Consider the following 20,452-nt stretch of genomic DNA (forward strand, 5'->3'; position numbering starts at 1 on the left):
AATGTTTGCATATCAAAGCAACGTGTTTAGAACAATTCTATAACTTTACGATCTAATTCCAAGCGATACGACAGCTTGTTCATCGAAATCAAACAATCTGACGAGTGTCGCGGACAAGAATAAGGCGCGAACATCTGCGATCCCTTTGATCGAAAACTTTTCGAACGAAGTTTCGCGATTTTCGAAGGACGACGTCGTTTCTTCGAAAGCGGCAAGTTCGTTAAAAAGTTTCCTATGGAAGGAAATCGGTGGAGGAAGAATCTTCTGTCGCGCTTTGGAAGTCCCGTCGAATTAACTCGCGAAATAAATCGAACGAGCGGCATAATCTTTATTACGATCCACGTTACAGTAACAACAATTCGTAAAACTATTTATAATCGTCAACATCGTCGAACATGTCGCGAATATTACAATTTGCTTAATCGACAAGTCCATCTTCACCATTTCGTCTCTTTTTGCAGTAGCTGCAACCATATTTCGAAAATGTTTGATTTGAACAACCGTTCTTGCGTATATTGTTGGTGGAACTGATAAAGCCAGGTCGTAAAATCGGTCAAGAGTCGAAATTTACCAATTTGAAATCATTGCACGTTCCATCGATTTGTTATACAGTTTTGATTTATGTTTGTCCGCGGAATAATCTTCTATATGTTTGTGCCGCCTTTATTCGGGCGGAATTTATCCAAAGGTACAGGTGCTTGGTAAATTTAAACTCGATTTTCTCAAAAATGAATGTCTCAAACAGAAAACACTCGTCGTTTCTTCTTGTCTTATTTATGGATTAGTTGTACTATCCGTTTTAGGATGTTCATTCTGTACACGAACACGTACACAGTTAATATATTAAGAGAGTTGTTTCCTTCGAATCTGAGGAAGACACGTCTATTTACAGAGAATTAAAAACAAAGATAAGAAAGAAATTAATATAATTAACGTTTTGCTACGATCATTTGGTAGACTGTTCGCTGTAAAATATCGCCAAAGACTGTCTACCGAATTAAATCAATATCGACAGATAGCAACTTTTCTGTGAAACGCATTCTGTGTCCATAGCAATATGTACATACAACAAAATATACACAAATAATATATTTATTGATGTTCAGTTGCTGCGCGTGTCATGATTGTAATTTCTCACTCATACTCGTTACGAACACACGTAAACCCCCATAACATTCAAAATGGTTCTGTAAGACCCAACCTAGTTCCATCTACAATGGCTCGTGAAAGTGTTTGAACGCTTATTCTAGAAATCTTTTATGTGCATATTGTATGTGTAATACAAAACATTCTGAACACTGTACAACAATTCATTGAAGATTTCCACAAGTATTCGAATACTATAGTGAGCCACTGTATATCAATCAATGCCGCCACTAAATGCTTCAATTTACAACCATGCTACATTAGTTCCACCAACAGTGACAACACCCTCTGGAAATGTCCTTAGAAGATCATCACTTAGAACGATTAAATGAGTCTGTCATCCGAGAGGTGCTCCGAGACGGTGCCATTCTGCGCCACTTCAAACTCCTTCTTGACCACACCAACACTCCTGTTCCTCCTTCTAGGAGGTGTAGGAACAACGTTCCTGTTCTCCAGAAGATCATCCAAGCTCCTATTCAATCTGCTCGGCTTCTCTGGCGGAACATCCAGAAAAATGCCTCCTCTGTCGCCTGTACCTCGATCATCGTCTAAACAAGGAACGTTCCTTTTCTCTAGATCCAGTGAATAATCAACAGATTCTTGCTCGTGCCGAGTCTCCATATTCGCCACAGACTCTTCCCAAGAACAAAATGAAACCTTCCTTCCTGAGACTAGCTTTTTCCCTTCTACAATCTGCTTCGCGGGTGCTGGAATTTCAAGGGCATTGGAATTCCTTATCTCTTGGTCAACTACATTTAAATCACTCGTTCTTCCTCCATTTTCATTCGACAAACTATCCATTTTTCCGTTAAAAGTATCAGAACCCCTCTGAACGTCAAGCTCTAGTTTCTTTACAACTTGTTCGTCGGTAAAGTTTGATCTATTTTCTTCTTTAGACGCTTCCTGAGAATCTTCTTTCTCTAACATGTCTGACAAAGCAGCTTCCAGTTCTGTCAGGCTTGGTGTCATTGAACTTAGGTTGCTTTCTTCTGCAATTTCTTCCTTCAGAACTTTTAACAAAGTCGAGTGATCAGCGTCTAAAATGTCAGATTTGATCTTAGGCTCAGGACTAGGAGGTGGTGTGTTGGTCTTCCAGTCGTCTAGACTTTTCCTCAGATTATTATGGACGTTTTTAGCCAGCTTGGCATCGAAGAAATCATCCAGCTGCTCTTCCTCCAGCATCTCGCGTGGCAAAGACTCCTCTGAGATGGTCCTGATCAGGTTGGTCGCGTGGCTGTGTAAATCTTTTGCTTCGTAGGTGTTCTCGTTCGGTTCGCTCTCGTTTGACAAGCTCCTGGCGAACGTCATCCTCGATTGACCCGATCGATCGGTCTCTGGCTTCCCTTCCATGGACCCAGTGAGCGTATCTGCTAAGAGGGAGCGCGTTTAACGCGTTAGTCACGTTCGAAGATAGTTGGGTCCTTTCTGCTCAATCATGCTGGTCAAGAGGAATGCTGGGTATGGACGAGTGTGATTCCTGGTTTTGGAATTGTGCTGATTGTTGGGTTTCTTGAGGTTCTCGAAGTAGTAGAGGTAATACAGGAAGTTTAAACTTTGGACTTTCGTCTTTTGATTTCAGATAATTTGTTCGTGTTTCTTCTTTGAGAATTTGATGGATATCGGATGGAATTCTGGATTCGTTCACGGTAATTGGGGTCTTTAGAGGTAACTTTATCCCATTTAGGTTTTGAAATTTAGATGCTTTATTAGGTTTGGAGGTTTAGAGACGTGATTTTCATTCTGAGCTATCATTGGGCTCTTGAAAGATTGGGTTTTGAAAACTTTTAGATTGCGGAAGCTAGATTTGCAATTCGGTTTGAAGTGACTGACATTTGAAGTTTGAGTATTTCTAGGCTCAAGAAGTCTTTGAAATATGGAATTTTAATTTCTAGATTTAGGTAAATAACTAGATTTTAGAATTCGAATGTGATATTAGGATATTTTTAATTAGAATTTTCATGGAAATGAAAGATTTGGACTTTAAAAGGTAAAACCTTAGACGACTATAAATGTTTCTAAGAGATATTTCTATAAAAAAAATTGATTTTTCATACGGTTCTTAATGACAATGGCTTCGAAATCTTGGAAATCGTGACCTGGAACGTCACGGTTGCGCAACAGCTTAATTTCACGCATTCCACTTGATAGGTTCGACGAGGTTTTAGGATTTACGAAGGGAAGGAACATTGACAGCTTGATATATCGTGCTGAACCGTGAGTCGTATTATTACCAGGGTTATTTCTCAAAGCAGAAAGTAACGAAAGGTCGAAACAGTTTTGTTTCTCGCTTCTATTTACCCAAAGCAGAACGATGTTTCGCCTCGTCTAGGAAAAACGGCTCTTTAGACTCTGACGACTCCCGGACACACGAAACTCTGCAGCTATCCGTAAGCTTCGGTTGATCGAAGTACCTCAAGTGAGATCTATGCAAAAAAAAAGTGCAAACAAACATTATTCTCGCAAATGTATCACGATTTGTATTATTGAAAATGTGATATCTTTTTCTAATAAAAAAAAATGCCTCGTTTCAATCTTCCATAGACAAACCTGATTGTTGATAACCCGCGTTAAAGTTTCATTTTAAAATTTCATTTCTGTGAATTTTTCACTTCGTGCAACAGAATTTAAAACTATTTGTTTATCACTTAACGTACAATCCTGTGTTAATACCATAAAAACCTTAACAAGTAGACGAGAATTTTAAATGCTTAAATCTAATAAACAAAAATATTGCCTCGGATGTAAAATATCAAGTTTGTCCTCGAAACGTGAAAAGATATAAATTCCATTTTAAGTCCATTCTTGTTCAAACTTGAACAAATTCAACCAATAAAAGCATTTGAACCAGTCAAAGCAGATTTTAATTACCTTGATAATAGTCACACTCTACAGTGATACACTACAAATATCGTAACAACGCTGTAATCATCGCCTGTATAGCTTTAACAACGTCTCCTATAACTACGTCTATATATTTGCAAATCTAGCAAGTTATACTCCAAGTACTAACATATAAACAAACGACTGGAATAGATATAATGTGAGTTTGGAAAGTGGCGAGCGAAGATTATACAATGGTTAAAATGTTAAGACCACGGAATATGGACTTACAACGGTTGGCATCTGGGCACCTCGATTAAACCCACTTAATCCCCGCAACACCGACCATAGATAATCTCTACCGACCTATTTTGATCCACTTCGATGTACTCCGGCTGGGCGAGCGCTGGGGACGCTGTTTTTCCAAATGCCTCCGGCTTCTCCAAGAAGATCGGAGATCTTGGAACATTCGCCAAAGGGGATCTTCTTTCGTCTTCTCGACCGGCCGAGAAATCAACGACGTCCTCGTCATCCTCGCGAACTCGTTTCTTCTCCTCGTCGTTCAGTCCCGTAATGTCCTGGAAATCCTTCTCTTATATCTTGTATCTATTTTACAAGGACCCTAACTTCCGGTCGACAATTCTAATGCAACGTTTGCAACAAGAAACGTAGATTTCTCTCTTTTTGTTTAACATATAAGATACTTTTTGAGGAAAAGTCTTTAAGTTATCTCGATCTAAAGTTACTTTTTATGTATACGATTATGCGGCTCGACAAGATGATGAAGAAATTACACGTTTCAAGAATTCTGCACGCTGTTTCATTTCAAAATTATTACCAAAGTACCATGCGATTGTATTGTTCGATTGTTTGTAGTGAAAGGTGAAAAACAAATATTTTGGATGTTTATATGTGGAAGTACGGCCCATTACGATAAATTAAATTAAGGGGGTGTCCTGAATTAGAATATTCTAAAACAGCGTCTCTTTGTGATTTTGTTTAGAAGGAAAAGAAAGAGATGAAGTTATTGAATTTTGAGGTATGGTTTTATATATATTTAACGAACACAAGCAAATTTTTTTTGAAGCAAAAAAAGAATTATAACAGATTTCTAAGTCTATTTCGTGGGCTGCAGTTTTCAATCGGCGGGAAAGATCCACCTCGTAATTCTTGACCGAAACAAAAAACCAAAAAAGGATTAAATTATTATATACTTTTCTTCTCGATGAACTAACTTTTGTATTCGTTCAATATATAAAAAACCATACCTCAAAATTCAATAACTTCGTTTCTTTCTTTCCCTTGTAAAAAAAAATCACAAAAAGACGCTGTTTTAGAACATTCTAATTCAGGATACCCCTTTAAATTCTACAACATTCATACAATGTTTATACGTAAATATGCGTATACATCGATGATCGATTGGATCGTACCTCGATGGAAAGACGTCGATGACGATTCAGTTCGCAGTTACCCACGTCACCTAGCTGCCAGTCTTCCGGTTTATTTGGATCGTATCTCACAAATTCGTCTGTAACCAGCCCGTTTGTACCACAGTCCAACTTCTCCAACACCTCGTACGGCGTTAGGCTATCGGACCTCGGAATGTAGTCCTCCAATCGTACGCTCGTTTTCTGTGGATTAGAATAAATTCAAGCGTTATCCAGCCGAATCGTTGTCAGCCTGGGTTTAACCCTTTCGTTGCGGGTACCCACTACCGCATAAAGCATGCGATGTGGTTAACACAGTGAACCGCGCAGAAGAAGAACGAATGTGTATTCTACGTCTTGGAATATCACGGAATTCGTTGCCATAAGCAATACATTTCAACGTTGAAGTATTTAGAAGTTGCGTTATTAAGAAGAATAAGACGATGTCTCGTTTTTCTTTAACGCTTGTCGTCTCTTGAGACGTCATTTTTCTTTGACGATATATCGGTAACAGACTTGAACCTTATGTGCGTGCTCTAGTCGATTTAACGCGTCGACTATCTGATGCACATAATCGACTCAACGTACTTCAACTACCTGCTGCTTCTCAGCCAATCTACCAAATCTCACTTGCCTAACTCTGCTGGGTTATTTGATCTACTTAATCTACATAATCAACCCAGGTATCTGAACTACTGCCCTACCAAATCTGATCTCCAATTTACCTGACTGACCTGATTCTAACGATTCACGTTATCTAGTAACCTGATCTTTCTAACTTCGCTTAGTTTGCCTTGTAAATTGACGAGATTTCCATCATTTATTCCGCTCGAATATTCAAACGCTGAAAATCCTTTGTGCAAAGCCAAACGATTAAAATTAAAGCCCCCGCAAGCATTCAATCTTTCGGCATCCCCCAAACCGAAACAACCAAGAGATTCGAATTAACATTCGAAACACCTGATCGATCGAGATTTCTCAAAGAGAAGCGCCGAACGAATCGAAACGACGTTCAAATTTTCTTTAGGCGCGAGCCTGTGGAAGACAACCGATGGCCGAAAATTCGTAGGGAAAGTTGAGTATACGTACATCTGAAAACGGCGAGAGGAAAGATTCAGCCGGAAGCGACCCGGTGCTGCTTCTGACGGGTCTCCTACACTTGCTCGTTTTGTCCTGCTGTTGTTCGTGGTCGTCGTTTTCCTTCGGCCGATGCCTAGCCACGTCCAACTCGTCGTAATTTGGCAGACTGACGGTGCTGAAGTTCTTGGCCCTCGCGTTACCGCTCGATTTCTCCTGATCCCTCGAGGAATCGTTCGTTCGCTTCTCGATCTCCCTTTTGCTTCTCTTCTCCACACGGTTAGGAGTCGACGAGTCCTTGCTTGTCCGATTCCTTGCGAATTTCTCGTACTCGTCGCTCTCCTTACGCTGATGCTGGCTGCTCTCGAAACTCCTCTTCCCGGAAACCACGTCGCTCGATATTATCCTTCCGGTCCCGTTAACCTGCAGACCCGGAAAATCGGTTCACTCATTAGCATCGACGAAGGAAGAGCATAGATAATGCTGGCGAAAGGTAAGGTAAGGTGTTGCTTTCTTTCAGACTATTTTTTCAACCAAGTTATCGATATACTAAGAACTTTTACGCGGCTTTTGTACGAGCAGAATTAAAGAACCTAAATAGAGATTTATTTTTTTCCATTAAATATTGTAACGAATGACATACTTGGCAATTACTACGTACTATTTTGAATATTTGTCACATCCATTTTATCCTTTTCTTTTGCCAGAATTTCAAACACAAGAAACGCGCAACACGACTAAAGTAAAAATCACGAATCGAAAATATTGAGTTGGAAACTAAGTGATTGCGGATTTTGTTAATACCACCTGATGACAAAATCCGCAATCACTTAATTGCCAAACCCAATAGAAACGGAACGTTTAAAGGCGATACGTGGAAACTAGAAGAAAATCAAATTTGAAAAAAGGCAGCAGCGGTGATGAATAAGAATAGCAGGAAAGGAACGCTGATTCTGCAATAACGAAAGAATCCTTCGTCGACTTTATTTCAACAAAACTACAATCCTCACCCTTATCCACCCCTTGTGCCCGTAACGAACGGTTGGTTCGATTCGACCCGATTTGTAAATATTTCCTAATGTCGCGTCGATATTTGTTTCACAGATTCCCTTTTGTTTGGTGAATCGCACGGCCCGTTTTACGCGACGGTAAATATTCTCGTGAATATCGAGTCACGAGGGAATTTCCAATGGAGATTGTTCGGGCGACTCGCCTTGTGTTCGTAAATCTCTTTCGTTCTTCTGCCATCGCGTCCTGCGTCGTCGTAAGACCGATGTTTATCCGTTTTCACCTCCTCTTCCTTCTCCTGCTCGTCTCCGCTGCTTTTCGGTGACCTGACCGATGAGTACAACGGTTCATCGCCGGTTTCTCCTCGTTTTGGACCATTGCACGAATTCTCTGCGATCTCGTCCGGTTTCGGCGGCAGGGGCCTGCCCTTGTTCCGCTTCCGGCGCCTGGGCGGTGGAATCGGCGTGACATCCTTCAGGTTCGAACCTGAATTTTGGGATTTATGACGAATTTTTAGACATTTTGCGTGTTTGTTTGCACTGAAAGAAATTTATTCGATATCATCAACGTAGAAATAAACAGCAAGCAAACAGAGCTTGAGGTCTTGGGTGGCTACGAAAATGATTCTTAATTAATTTGTAAGGTAACCTAAGGAGATTGAAGGAAAATTTAATGCGATTTATCGATATCCACGTTGATGTATCAAACGTTTGTCGACTTGTCAAAATTTTTAAATTTTAGTTTTGAATGGCACATTAAGATTTCTGAACCAGGATAAGTAGAACGCAGAATTTCTGACGAATTTTTGTGTAACTGTCACGACATGGAAGAAGACTTTACTTTGTTTAAAAAGTTCCATCATCCTCTGATCTTTCCCCTTCGTTTCTTTTCTTTTCTTTTCTCGTGTAAGATTCGATAAAATAAAATTCGTTTCCACTAAAATTAAACTCATCCCTTGCTCCACTAATTGGCAAACTTCCACTATATCTCCTAATGAGAAAACAAATCTAAACAAAATCCTAATGAGAAATTCTGATCAGTTACATCATTCGTCGCTTATAATGAAAATCCAGTTATAACAATATAATAATAAATTATAATAATATAATAGTAATAACAATATATATATATATAAACAAGTTACAATACGTCGACAAAAAGGTAAACGCTAAAATTTCAAAAACACATGAACGTGCTATAATTAACTTGGCTCTATGCAGAAACTATTAAAAGGAAGATAGCGCGAGGGAAATGCTGCAGTGGAAATTTCTTGGCAAAAGCAGCAGCCAGGGGATAAACACGTAACAAGGGCCAGATCGAAAGTTTCCAACCTGCCGGCCAAACTCATAGTTTCCAGCCTATTTTTTCCTCTCACTTGGAGCTTAGAAAGCTCGAATGGCGGAGAGTTAGGGTTTGGCTGTAAGGGCAGGGATGTTGTCTGCTATAGTTATTTACAAATACGTATACCGATGCAACGAAGGTGTTGCACAAGGGTTCATGATACACGCTGTTTCTATCCTTATCAGCCGACATGTCGGAACCAGCGTGTTCTCGTTAAGGATACGGCTTGCAATACGAGCTAACGATAAATTGCGAGCTTACAGCTGGACGTGGGGGTGGTGGCCGGATAGAGGCTCGTGTCGACGGTTAAATTCGTGAGAGCGGAGCTCGCCCTCGGTGTACTCGGCACTTCGAGGTTCACGTCGACCCAGTCGCTCGGTTGAAAAAGCCTGTCCACGGAATCTATGCTTCTGCCCCTGGTGAGAAGCTCCCTTGGCGGCGAACCAGCGTACCCTATTTCGGAGCTGCAAATAGATCCGAGAGAAACCGCTAAATAATACGCGCCACTGCGAAAATGTCGTCGTACCTATGGGGATGACGATGAGCGTGAAAATAAAACGTGTATGGGTGGTTGCGAAAGTTTCGCAGTTTCGGATCGTGTTAGGTGTTTGGTATAGTAATTCGCGTTAATGGGGTTTGCACTGCATCTGCCATCTATTTTACGCATTTTACGTGTTTTACGTCGCCGATGCAGAAAGCGTGTTAAATCGTACGCTAACGTAGCAGAGAACTTTATTTGCAATCTATTGGGTTGGCAACTAAATGATTGCGGGTTTTGTCATTACCATCTAATGACAAAATCCGCAATCACTTAGTTGCCAACTCAATATCTCCGACAGATATTTATCGGTCTAATTAACGGAGCAGTTTATACTTTAATTTATGATGGGGCAATTACGTTTTGAAAAGAAAAATGAAACATTGAAACGGACACTCTGGTGTAATTGTTTATGCAGATTCATATGTCCACGTACACTGACAAATAAATAGAATCGTTAGATACGATAAATGGCAGTTCGCTTGGTCCTCGTAAATACGCTTCTGCACTTATAAATAGCCCACAGATGTATAAACATGCAGAATTTGCATGTTACCGAGAGGATACCGGAAACCAACAAACTGAAACTTTGCTATGTTCGACGAAACGATAAAACAAGAACTCGTTTCCACCAAAATTCCTCGACATTCTTCAAGACAGATATCGTTGCATATGTATTCGTGAATGATTTCTATTCAACTTAAACTCGATGAACTAAAAAAAAAAGGCAGAAAATAGTGTGAAATTAAAAATTTTGACGGGTTTAAAGGAAAAATGTGTTTTTAAAAAAAAAAAATAAACTTTAAGGTGCTATAACAATTATTTAAATAAACTGTTTGACGAACTTTTTTACTTCATCGAAAAGAAAAATATATAATAATTTAATCCTTTTTTGGTTTTTCAGTCAAAAATTACGAGGTGGATCTTTCACGCCGATTGAAAACTGCAGCCCATGAAATAGGCTTAGAAATCTGTTATAATTTTTTTCTTACTTTAAAAAGAATTTTTTTGTGTTCGTTAAATATATATAAAACTATAGCTCAAAATCCAATAACGTCATCTCTTTCTTCTCCTTCTAAACAAAATCACAAAGAGACGCTGTTTTAGAATATTCTAATTCAGGACATCCCCTTAAACGTGTTTCCAATCGCCAAATGGGTACAAATTATCGTTTCACTATTATTTGTTTCTCGTTATACTTAAGAATCTATTTGAAATGAATACCAAATAATTTCCATTCTGTAAATTCAGTGTGGCGAATCAAGTGCTGTGAACAACTGTGTCTCCAATTCTTCCTCGTGAAAGTCCTTTCCTCTGAAAAATGCCTCTTGGGAATTCTCGTTCTCTCATTAGCGCGGCTTTTACATTACATTTAAACGAAGAACAACGGTGCCAACTTGCCTCTTCTCGTCCCTCCATTATATTATCCAGAAACGGTTCGCACAGGGGTCCCGTCACTTCCGCCTCTTGATTCAGCTACAATTTCTGTATTTCGAAAATTTCGGCCTGACCCCGGCGAAATTATTTGGCATCGCTACAACGTGGCTCTATTATACGGTTACTCGCAAATGCATGCCGTGTTTCTTCGTGTCCCCCGAGCCATAACTCTTCCGGGGACGCGAGACGTCGTTGGAATTTCTCCCGGTGCACGCTCTTTCTCGTCCTTTTGTACGAAACTTCCTTTTAACTTCTTCCCGAGGAGGCAAAGAGAGACAGAGACAGAGAGATTGTGACGCGCGAGGACGACTCGAGAATATCGACGAAAATCGTGGAATTCCATCGATTAACGTTTTTGTACACTCAACCCCTCCCCCACCCACCCGTAACCTGTTTCGAATTCCTTCCGTTGGAACGATTCGAGTAGCCGAGTAAAAAGCAAATTCTACCCATTCGAACGTTTCATCTTCGATTTATTCTTCCGTTGCGTTTATAGTCTGTTTTATTCGCGTGCTTTGTATGGACACGCTGTCAAGAGAATGAAAAATATTTTGGGAAAAAATACCCATACGTCACACATTTTTCATGTTGTATTCTTGCAGGTTTAAGGTATTTGTTTCTTCCTCGTTTCTTCTTCTTCTTTTTTTTTTTTTTTTTTTTAAGAGAGAGAGAGATATTTCAGTTTGTTTTACAATTGATTATAAGCTTCGATAGAGCTGTTGTTGGTTTTATGGATTCTGGCTATTACGCATTCTTCCGAGAATAGCAGAGTTTTTGATAACTACTTGTTTTACGACTTTTTCATGTCTCACTTTATTATAGCATTGAATATGCGAATCTCATAAAAGTTGACTTTTATTCATCTATGCAGACAGGAATTTATTGAGCCAGAAGGGGACAATTATTTTTTAATTTTCACCTGCACTCTTTAAAAATATATTTCTAAATAGAAGCAAACAATATTGCAACACATTTGAAACTACTAAAAGAAATAACGTATATGGCTAGCGGAACAGTGCTTAAGGGGGTGTCCTGAATTAGAATGTTCTAAAACAGCGTCTTTTTGCGATTTTTTTTTTAAAATGTTCGTCTGTTTTAGAACATTCTAATTCAGGACACCCCCTTAAATGAAAGAAAACTCGAATTTAGAATGCAGAAATTGCAATTTAGAAGCTGCAGGCCCTTGGAAACGCCATCTTTCCATGTAAATAATGTGTAGAGGATAGTTGGTTTGTCAATAACGAGATAACTCGCTGTTGAAAACCGTCATGTATACTTAAAATGATAAATAAATTAATACAGACAATAATCGCTCGTACTAACAGATTCGCTAAAGACAGTGTAAATCTCTAGTTAGATCGTTGACAACTCGTTGATAACTGGTAGATACTGAACTCCTTACTTATACTGGTTGGTTTTCAACAGCGAGTTATCTCGTTATTCGAACAAATCAACTATCCTCTACATTGGTGACCCCGACGTGATTGGAACACGACTAAATCCTTTACAAATGAAAATTAATTCGGTGTTGTAAATATTCGGTGCTGATACCCATCGAAAGGCTGAAATTAGACGATTTCTAAGAGACTTGAATGTTCTTTCGAATTTTATCAACACGCGATCAAATCCACGCACCCACAAAGCCACACGCACAAATTGAATTTCAGAGAACAGCTTGTCCAACTATCTTCAAACGTCTCTACTTTGTATTTTTTAAATTGTCCATAATGAAGCAGCGAAACATAAATTCCTATAATACAAAATACCACAAAATTTGCATTATCGATCATTCTATTAATTTTCCATGGATCTCTCTCGACGGCAATGGAACGCCATTACAACGATAAGTTTGGCGAAATTTATCGGCTCGAGAACTCGGAAATTGAAAGATTAACAACTCGCACGTTGCTCTCGTCCTACGTATCGCCGATTCGAATAGAAGTCAAACACATTATTTCGCGAGCAACCGGGCGTCGATATCGGATTTTCCATTGGCTGCCTGTTTTCCGCTATTATTAATGCACTTCGCGAGACAATCGTAAAACTATTAAAGCGTGCACCGTTATCGGAGCTTTCGACGAGCACGTACTCTCCGTTTCATTTGGATTTTTCGCCGAGTACTATCTTACCAGCGTTTCTCAAATTCAGCGTCATCTTCACCGGCATTTCCACGCAAAAATATATGTATATTAAAATTGTTTTAATCGTCCTTGGTATTTAAACTTCCCTAAACTGAATCTTCTACAATATTTCAACTATTCTGAACCACTTGAGAGACAAATCGATTAATCTCGTTCTCTGAAATCTTCTCTATTTTAATATTGCAATTACTGATTAACTATTTTCCAAAATTTAATTTTCTAGTATTTAATCTTCCAGAAACTTAATTCTATTCTATCTATTAATCCAGACAGAAAAATTGTCCAATAGCTAAAAACAAATCCTAGAGGTACGCGTTTAAATATAAAATTCTATCGAATTAAATGGAATAATAAAATTAAGTCAAAATCTACCACGCTAATCTTAAGCTGCGTTCACCTGGATTTTGATCGGACATTTCTATGGCAGCGACTACGCGATTTGTGCAACGATCCATCGGATCAACGAATCAAATCCAATCCGTTACTGTCGTATCTTCGCGATACTTTGACAGTTTTGGCCCAGATTCGGTGAATTCGACGAGGACAACAGGAATGATGCATCGCTGATCCGTGCATGCCGCCCTGCATAAATTAGATCCTGTCGCGGATCCTATGAACCCGGCTTAACGCAGTGCATAAATAAAGTATACGTGTCGCTGGCTCTTGTATACTCGCCGATCAACCAAAATATATTGTGCACGTTAAGTCGAATGGAAACTGACGTTCGAATTATTTTCGAGGAAATAATAAAACGTGCAATTTATTGGCATCATTATATTATTATTATTATTATTATATTATATTATTTTTTATTATCTTTCCTGTTCCATCTTCCTATTACATAAATATCGTATCTATTGGTATTAATATTTATTTTGCTTTATTATGGTAATGTATTACCTACGTTAAGATATTAAGATTCTCTAAAGGATACTTTTTATCTCATTTAACACTATAACTACCATGCCAGTCAAATTAACTGGTTTTATAATGTTATTTTAAAATTCTTACTTCATGTTATATTTTTTTCCGCAATGATGTAATGACTTTCGCAACGATAACTAAAAGAATAATATAATGAATTTTATTTTCCTTTTTATGTATTCAAACTGAAAATAATTTTGTATCAAGGCTACTTATACCAATAGCGGTCAAAATGACTGGTACTTGTCAAAGTGTAAAAGGGTCCTGCAATGTATTTATCGAATTAACCAGTTTCCTCGTTTCGTGCAACTTGCCACACGTTTTTCAATATGATGATATCAGTTATCAGGAAAATTCTGGATCGATCGTTAGATCGCTAGATGCTAACACTAGAAATACCACACCAGTCAAAATGATTGGTTCTACAATTTTATAAATGTGTCAAGCCTCGTTTAGGGACCATGGTTTCAGATGGATTAATAATACCAAAAATGTACTACATAACATGGAATTGCTTCTGTAAGAAAGTAATAAATCAATAAATGTAAAAATATTCTATTACTACGTATTTTTTAAAGACCAGTCATTTTCACTAGTTTAGAATTTAGATAGAAATATCTTCGTGTTGACTATCGGTTGTTCTAGTGTCAATACGAAGATATTGTATATCGTTTCTTTTTCACATCCTTGTTAATAGATGTGAAATTTATTATAAACATAATACTAGACAATCGTACTATATTATGCGCGTATCGTGTGTCGTCCGTGTTAAATATGACGTAATATGTTATAAAATAAAAATGTTCTTCGACGTGTTCGCATCATACGTTGTTGCATGAAAATATGAATATTTTCAAATATTCTCATTCTACTCAGTTTTATTTTCTTCTATTCGTTTCAGTGCGTTCCAGTGACACGTTATTTATTCTGCACGAAAACACATAGTTGATAAATTATTCTCTTTAGACGATGAAAACTTTTCCGAATCTTTAATTCGTCTATTATTTAAAAATGCATTTGGAAATTTAAGATACGCGTTGTTTTCACGTATTTTCTGTATGTACGTACATTGAGAGGAGGAAAATATAAATGTAAATGTATCTATATACTTTTCACTCGTCGTTACACCGTATATAGTGGTCCTTGATGGATTAGAGTCTGAGACTTGAAATCTTGGAAACTCTGTATCTTGTTTCTGAATCCTTTCAAAACAATCACGAGGTAGCTGTAACGCGTTTTAATCACCGATCTATCATCGAGACTCGACTCGCAACCCCGAGCATCGAGATCGCTTTCCGCGCAATTAAATGCAATCTTCGCTTTCGGGGGAACAAACGGGAAATTACGAAGCAAACGGGGGATCGACGCCGGGAAATCCCTGTTTCTAAAAGCTTCGTCCCTTCTGCTCTCGTGTTTCGTCCCTTCGTCTCGCGTTTCTCGTGATGACGCTTAATTGACGCTCGTCGAAGAATCTTTTCTACGATCACACGAACTAAACAGAAGAAAAGAAAGCTCGAAAAAGAGGAAAATCACGAGAATTGATATGGTTCGGCGGACTAACCACGCAAGATTTCTTGAAAATTCTTCGACTTTGGGAAAGATTAACTTTAGTAGAATAGAAGCGGTTTCGCTTAAAGAATTGTAGTATCTTGCAAAGGGATACGATGATAATAATTCCACGAAGTTAAAATATGAAAATTGTCGCAATGATATCAAATAATTTCACGTTCTGCGGAAAGTTTATGATGGAATTGTAATTGGTAAAATAGTAACGATAAATTCATAAAACTAAATGCAAAAGTGATTACAAAGGTATAAAATAATCTTACGCTCTTAAACTGAAACTTAAAACATATAAGCTTGAAATTCAATTGATAAAAATTTAAACGAGGAAAGATTAATGGAATTAATAACAATTGTTATCTGCATTGATGAAATACACGGAAATTCATACGGCTGAAATAGAATGAAGTAGAATGAGATAGAATTGCGATAGGAAATTTGTATGAAATTCGCAACACTGTCTCGGGTGTATTTTTCTGTTTTTTGAATTAGAGAATTCAGAGGAAGATGAGAAAGAAGGAATTTGAAGAAGAATTCGAAGAAACGAGGTCGGAGAAAGAGCCGGCAGCTCCCGTAGGGTTAATTTAACTAGAAATCATAGCGACTTATCCTAGAAACCCAGTTTTGCGGATGAAAGAGACACACAGGAGCTCGTGACACGTCTGTCTGTCGGCTGGAAAATCTTACGCGCCATTGAAAATTCTCTAAAGACAAAACGTGTCCCTCTGTTCCCGGGACGAGAAACGCTGCGAATGGATTGTGGTGTGCGTAGATCGAACGAATGTATAGGCTGATTCTAATATAATTAAGCCAGATTACATCCCTATTTTAACCCCATTGTAAGCAAACGTAGAAAAATTAAGAGAACTTCGTAGAGGAAAATTGTGTTTCATTTAATAAAGTCTATCATTCTCTGTCGAAAATGGATATTTTAGGTCGTTCCAAAAGTTGCTTTTGTTTTATAAGGAAATAATAGATGTGCAACATTTTTTATTTTATATTATTTTATTGAATTATGTATGATCCATTTTGTAGTAATAGAGCAGTTTGAATAGAACATTTTGTTCTATTACTACAAAATGGATCATACATGATTTGATAAAATAATATAAAATAAAAAATGTTGTACGCCTATTATTTACTGATAAAAGGAAAGAAACTTTTGCGGCGACCTAATACTTTCTTATAAAAGCATCGATGCCAAGTAAAATTACAATTTCCTTTTCTTTCTTGTATTTTAAATTATACATGCTACCCTTTTTCGTATCTCGTCAACTTTACGATAATTTTCTGCTTCTAAAATACTACTTTCTGTGCGTTTCACACGATATCATCGAATACGTTAAATAATGGAACATTTTACAATTTTTACGATTAGTACAATTGCAATATACCTAGCCTCTGTGATATCCCGAATAAATTTCCTCGAATAATAAATCTTACCGAACAATACAAGATCTCTCAATTTGTATCATAGTACAATTCTAATAAACTTTTCAAAGTTCCAAATAAGCTCTCCTCGATGATAAACCTTACTGAATGATAAAAAGAAATCTCGCAATCTTTACGATTAGCAGAGTTGCAATAAATTTTCAAAAATTCTAGATAAAATTCCCACAATTAGTACACGTAACAAAATATCGACGATTCGTTTCTCACGTTAGTTGAAACGAAATATTGAAATAGCCTGGCGCAGTTGTTGGAATCAGCCTGTACGCTGGCAAAAAGAACGAAAGGACAAGAGCAAAATAGGCAGGCGAGAGAGAAAGAGAGAGAGAGAGAGGAAGTGGAACACGAAAGCGTTGCAGGGCGAAATTAGAAAATAGAGATTTTCACCTGGGGGAAACAAAATGACAGCGGAGAATTGAAAGAAAAAGGACGGAGGGATGGAGGATTGATACGATCTGGATACGAGTGCAAATCGAACGTCGAAGGTGTGACGCGTACACCTGGATTTTTCGAATTTCGAAGCGACCGCGAAACTCGATTCCGTTTCCGTTCGACGCGACTCCACGTTGCATTTACTTCCAGCTTTACAGAACCGTTTCCCCTGCACGCCGAAACTCTGATTTAAATCTACTAACACCCTCGCAACCGAAACGATAGCCATTTCCGTTGTGAATTTTTGGAAAGATTCGGCTATGACGAATTCGTAAAAAAGAAATTACCACCTATACATTCGATCGATTTTCAACCATTTGAAAAGGCATTTTTAATTTAGGAAACAGCGTAACTCGTAGACTTTTCGCGTGTCTTCTTTTCGTTAACAGACCGCTAGCGGTTCAACACCATACGCATGTCAGGAAACAGCAGGCGCAGATTCTCTCTGGCGCCGGCTCTGTTTCGGTTTACACTCTCCAATACCATTCTTTTCGTTCATCGCGAACGGTAAATTGTTCAAATTGGTATAAAACTGTGTGGAGCTTACAAAGCAAGGCAACCGACGCAACTGAGTAAGGTACCTTAGTACTAAATAACAAATTACTGCTCAAATAATGAAAAAAGTTGTCGGCGACAAAAAGCCGATTAATAGGCTATCGGTCGGTAAAGTGTTAAATGACATTCTGTTACAAGTGGCAGAGTGATTTTATCGCGAATCTTCAAATGTTCTAGCGGCGATGAGGCCACGAAGGATACTTTAAGATTCAATGGATTTGGAACTGTGGAGAAGACACGGCGCGTTAAAAAAGCTATGAATATGTACGCGTATTTTGTATAGCTAATTTTTCTCCAGCATACCTCGATATAGAAATATATAGGTCGAACAGAAAATCGAGTTTTTCCTGTAGAATTTTTTCAGTACGTTTATGATTCGATCGGAGAATCGACGGTCAGTCACGAATTCGGTTGTTTAGCGAACTGGACTTTATGCACGTTCGCTTGTTTTATATTCCAAGCGGCGAATCTCATCTCACTGTAAGCACAGGTGTACAGTAACATGTTTATGCGTGAACGTTACGAGCATCGAGGCATTTTCGTTGAACTTTCCACCTTTCTCGTTTTCGTCGACCTTTGCTGCAACATCGACTTTTGCTTCTGCCGCGACTCTCGAAGCAGTGGAAATCTCTGCGCAAATGAAATTGTGTCGGTTTTGTTCCACAATTTGCACGAATATCGAATCGACAAATTGTTAAGCACTTGAAAATAGAACGGATTTTTGATGTCGGTGATTCGGAAGGTTAATCACAAATCGCGAAAGATTGAAAAATATTTCAGCAATATCTCATAATTTCATGATGCAGTTCGCGGATATTTGCATCTTGAACGAAGACAAATATCAGTCTCGTGTCAAGATACGGAAATAATATTGCGCAGCAAGTGATAAATAAATTTCCCGGGAAATATAAATTTTGCTCGAAAGTTATTTGCTAGATCGTCATCCCTAAATATCTTCATCCGCGAAGAATATTTTTATCACTGGGTCATTTTTCATCCCGAAAAAATGTAATCTTATCGCAAATAAACCACGTAAAGATGAAGTGCTTTTTACGACACTGAATATACAAATTCCTCGTCTGTCCAACGTTCTATTTATCTCTGTGCAAAGCTTCGAACAAGATATAACTATAATTATAACTAGAGAAATTGCTACATATTTCGATAATAATCTCGTGGGTAATATCGAATTATTATTAATATATCTGAGTAATATTTCAATAATTTCTACAAGTATCCTAATAGTTGCGAACAAAATCGTACATATACCGCACAGAGTATCGAATCGGTAGTTGAAATAGTTTTCATTCTACGAAACTCCAGACCTATCGAATGCAATGCAACTCTCTTAACCGGACGTGGTGTAATCGTTTGCTGACTCAAACCCTATCGTGGCGACCTATACGCGATTCCGAGCAGGAGCTCGTCCAAATCGAGGTAGAGAAGGATCGTCTTATTTTTGGACACCTGCGCGACACTCGTTCCATTGACCTTAAAAAGGTATCGCGATGGAACGCGACGTGGGTGGAAAAACCAAGCTGAACGCGGCCCACGCCGTGGATTTCGTTGTCGCCATCGACTGAAACAAGTCTCCGTATATAGGAACAAAAGCTGTCACGCGATCCAGATCTTAATTCACGATAGTCAGCTGTGTACCACGATCTCGCCTTGCGCAGCTACTTGTTTAACGAAGAAACACGCGTTGTCGATTTTAATGCAATTTTTTTATGCAAATTGTAGGGACACGTTTCTTCTCGATGGTAATTGTTCGTGTTAATTATTCGTATGTCTTGGAAAGTAGAAGGTATAAAGACAAATTTTACCGCCACTGAGATTTTCATTTGGAATTTTCTAAAGTTGGGTGATAAACCTTTTTCCGAGAGATTTTTTTCTTTCTAAAGGATGCGACATTCTATGAGAAAGCGTGATCATCGTACTATTTGCAATCTTCACGGTCGTTAATAATCATAAAGGTACGCACAATCGAAGAAAGTCGACCCACTGGAATATTTTTTTGCTTGTTTTTCTCTTTTGTTAAAATACGATAATGTAGGAATTCTGTTGTAAGCTGAGTTTAATTGTAGGTGATTTTGATGGTTTACAGTTTTAATTTATTATTGATCGAAACACGTCTTTCGTAACGTCATTTCAAAGGATACGAAAATCTAATAAAAAAATATATCGATACATTCTTCTTGCTCCTGCTCTATGAATTAGAATGTCAAATATCGTAGAATCTTTCTAACAAATTACAGTTACGACTTATCACAAGTCTAAACATGGGAGAAATTCTTCGTAAATCTCCACCTTGAAGGCTCTCAATCTTTAAAATATATTATTGCATTGACGCGTACTCCACAAGGAAATTCAAAGGAAACACGAAATTCTAATGAAAGAAAACGTATCAGCAAGTGCACCAACGATTCCTGCTTTTCCCCCTATTTCTGACCTAGATTTCTAAAATTCCCGCACGCGAACACGTTTAAAGGGAGAAGAGAGAAAGTGTGATTAATCGTAGCATCCGACGACGAGCTACCTCGTCGGAAATCGATTTCCTTCGACGTTTAACGGGTCAGCCTTTACTACCGGGA

The 20,452-nt window shown here is 38.2% G+C and overlaps 1 protein-coding gene across 6 annotated transcripts in view; it reads right to left on the reverse strand.

Moving 5' to 3' along the window:
• Positions 1-304: 304 nt before the first annotated feature.
• The window catches only part of LOC117211630, a 47,373-nt gene continuing 27,225 nt past the window's right edge, over positions 305-20,452 (reverse strand). For 5 of the 6 annotated variants that reach the window (XM_033455733.1, XM_033455730.1, XM_033455732.1 and 2 more), the window contains 7 exons: positions 9,084-9,286; positions 7,687-7,967; positions 6,486-6,896; positions 5,400-5,600; positions 4,333-4,544; positions 3,445-3,569; positions 305-2,516 (listed from right to left, as the gene is read on the reverse strand). In XM_033455733.1, the coding sequence (XP_033311624.1) occupies positions 1,471-2,516; positions 3,445-3,569; positions 4,333-4,544; positions 5,400-5,600; positions 6,486-6,896; positions 7,687-7,967; positions 9,084-9,286 (2,479 nt within the window). In that variant the 3' untranslated portion in view covers positions 305-1,470. The remainder of the gene's footprint in view (positions 2,517-3,444; positions 3,570-4,332; positions 4,545-5,399; positions 5,601-6,485; positions 6,897-7,686; positions 7,968-9,083; positions 9,287-20,452) is intronic. The other variant, XM_033455728.1, reaches the window with a different exon arrangement.

This window comes from Bombus bifarius, unplaced genomic scaffold, assembly GCF_011952205.1.
Source record: "Bombus bifarius isolate JDL3187 unplaced genomic scaffold, Bbif_JDL3187 scf7180000008240, whole genome shotgun sequence".
Classification (NCBI taxonomy): Eukaryota; Metazoa; Arthropoda; class Insecta; order Hymenoptera; family Apidae; genus Bombus; species Bombus bifarius.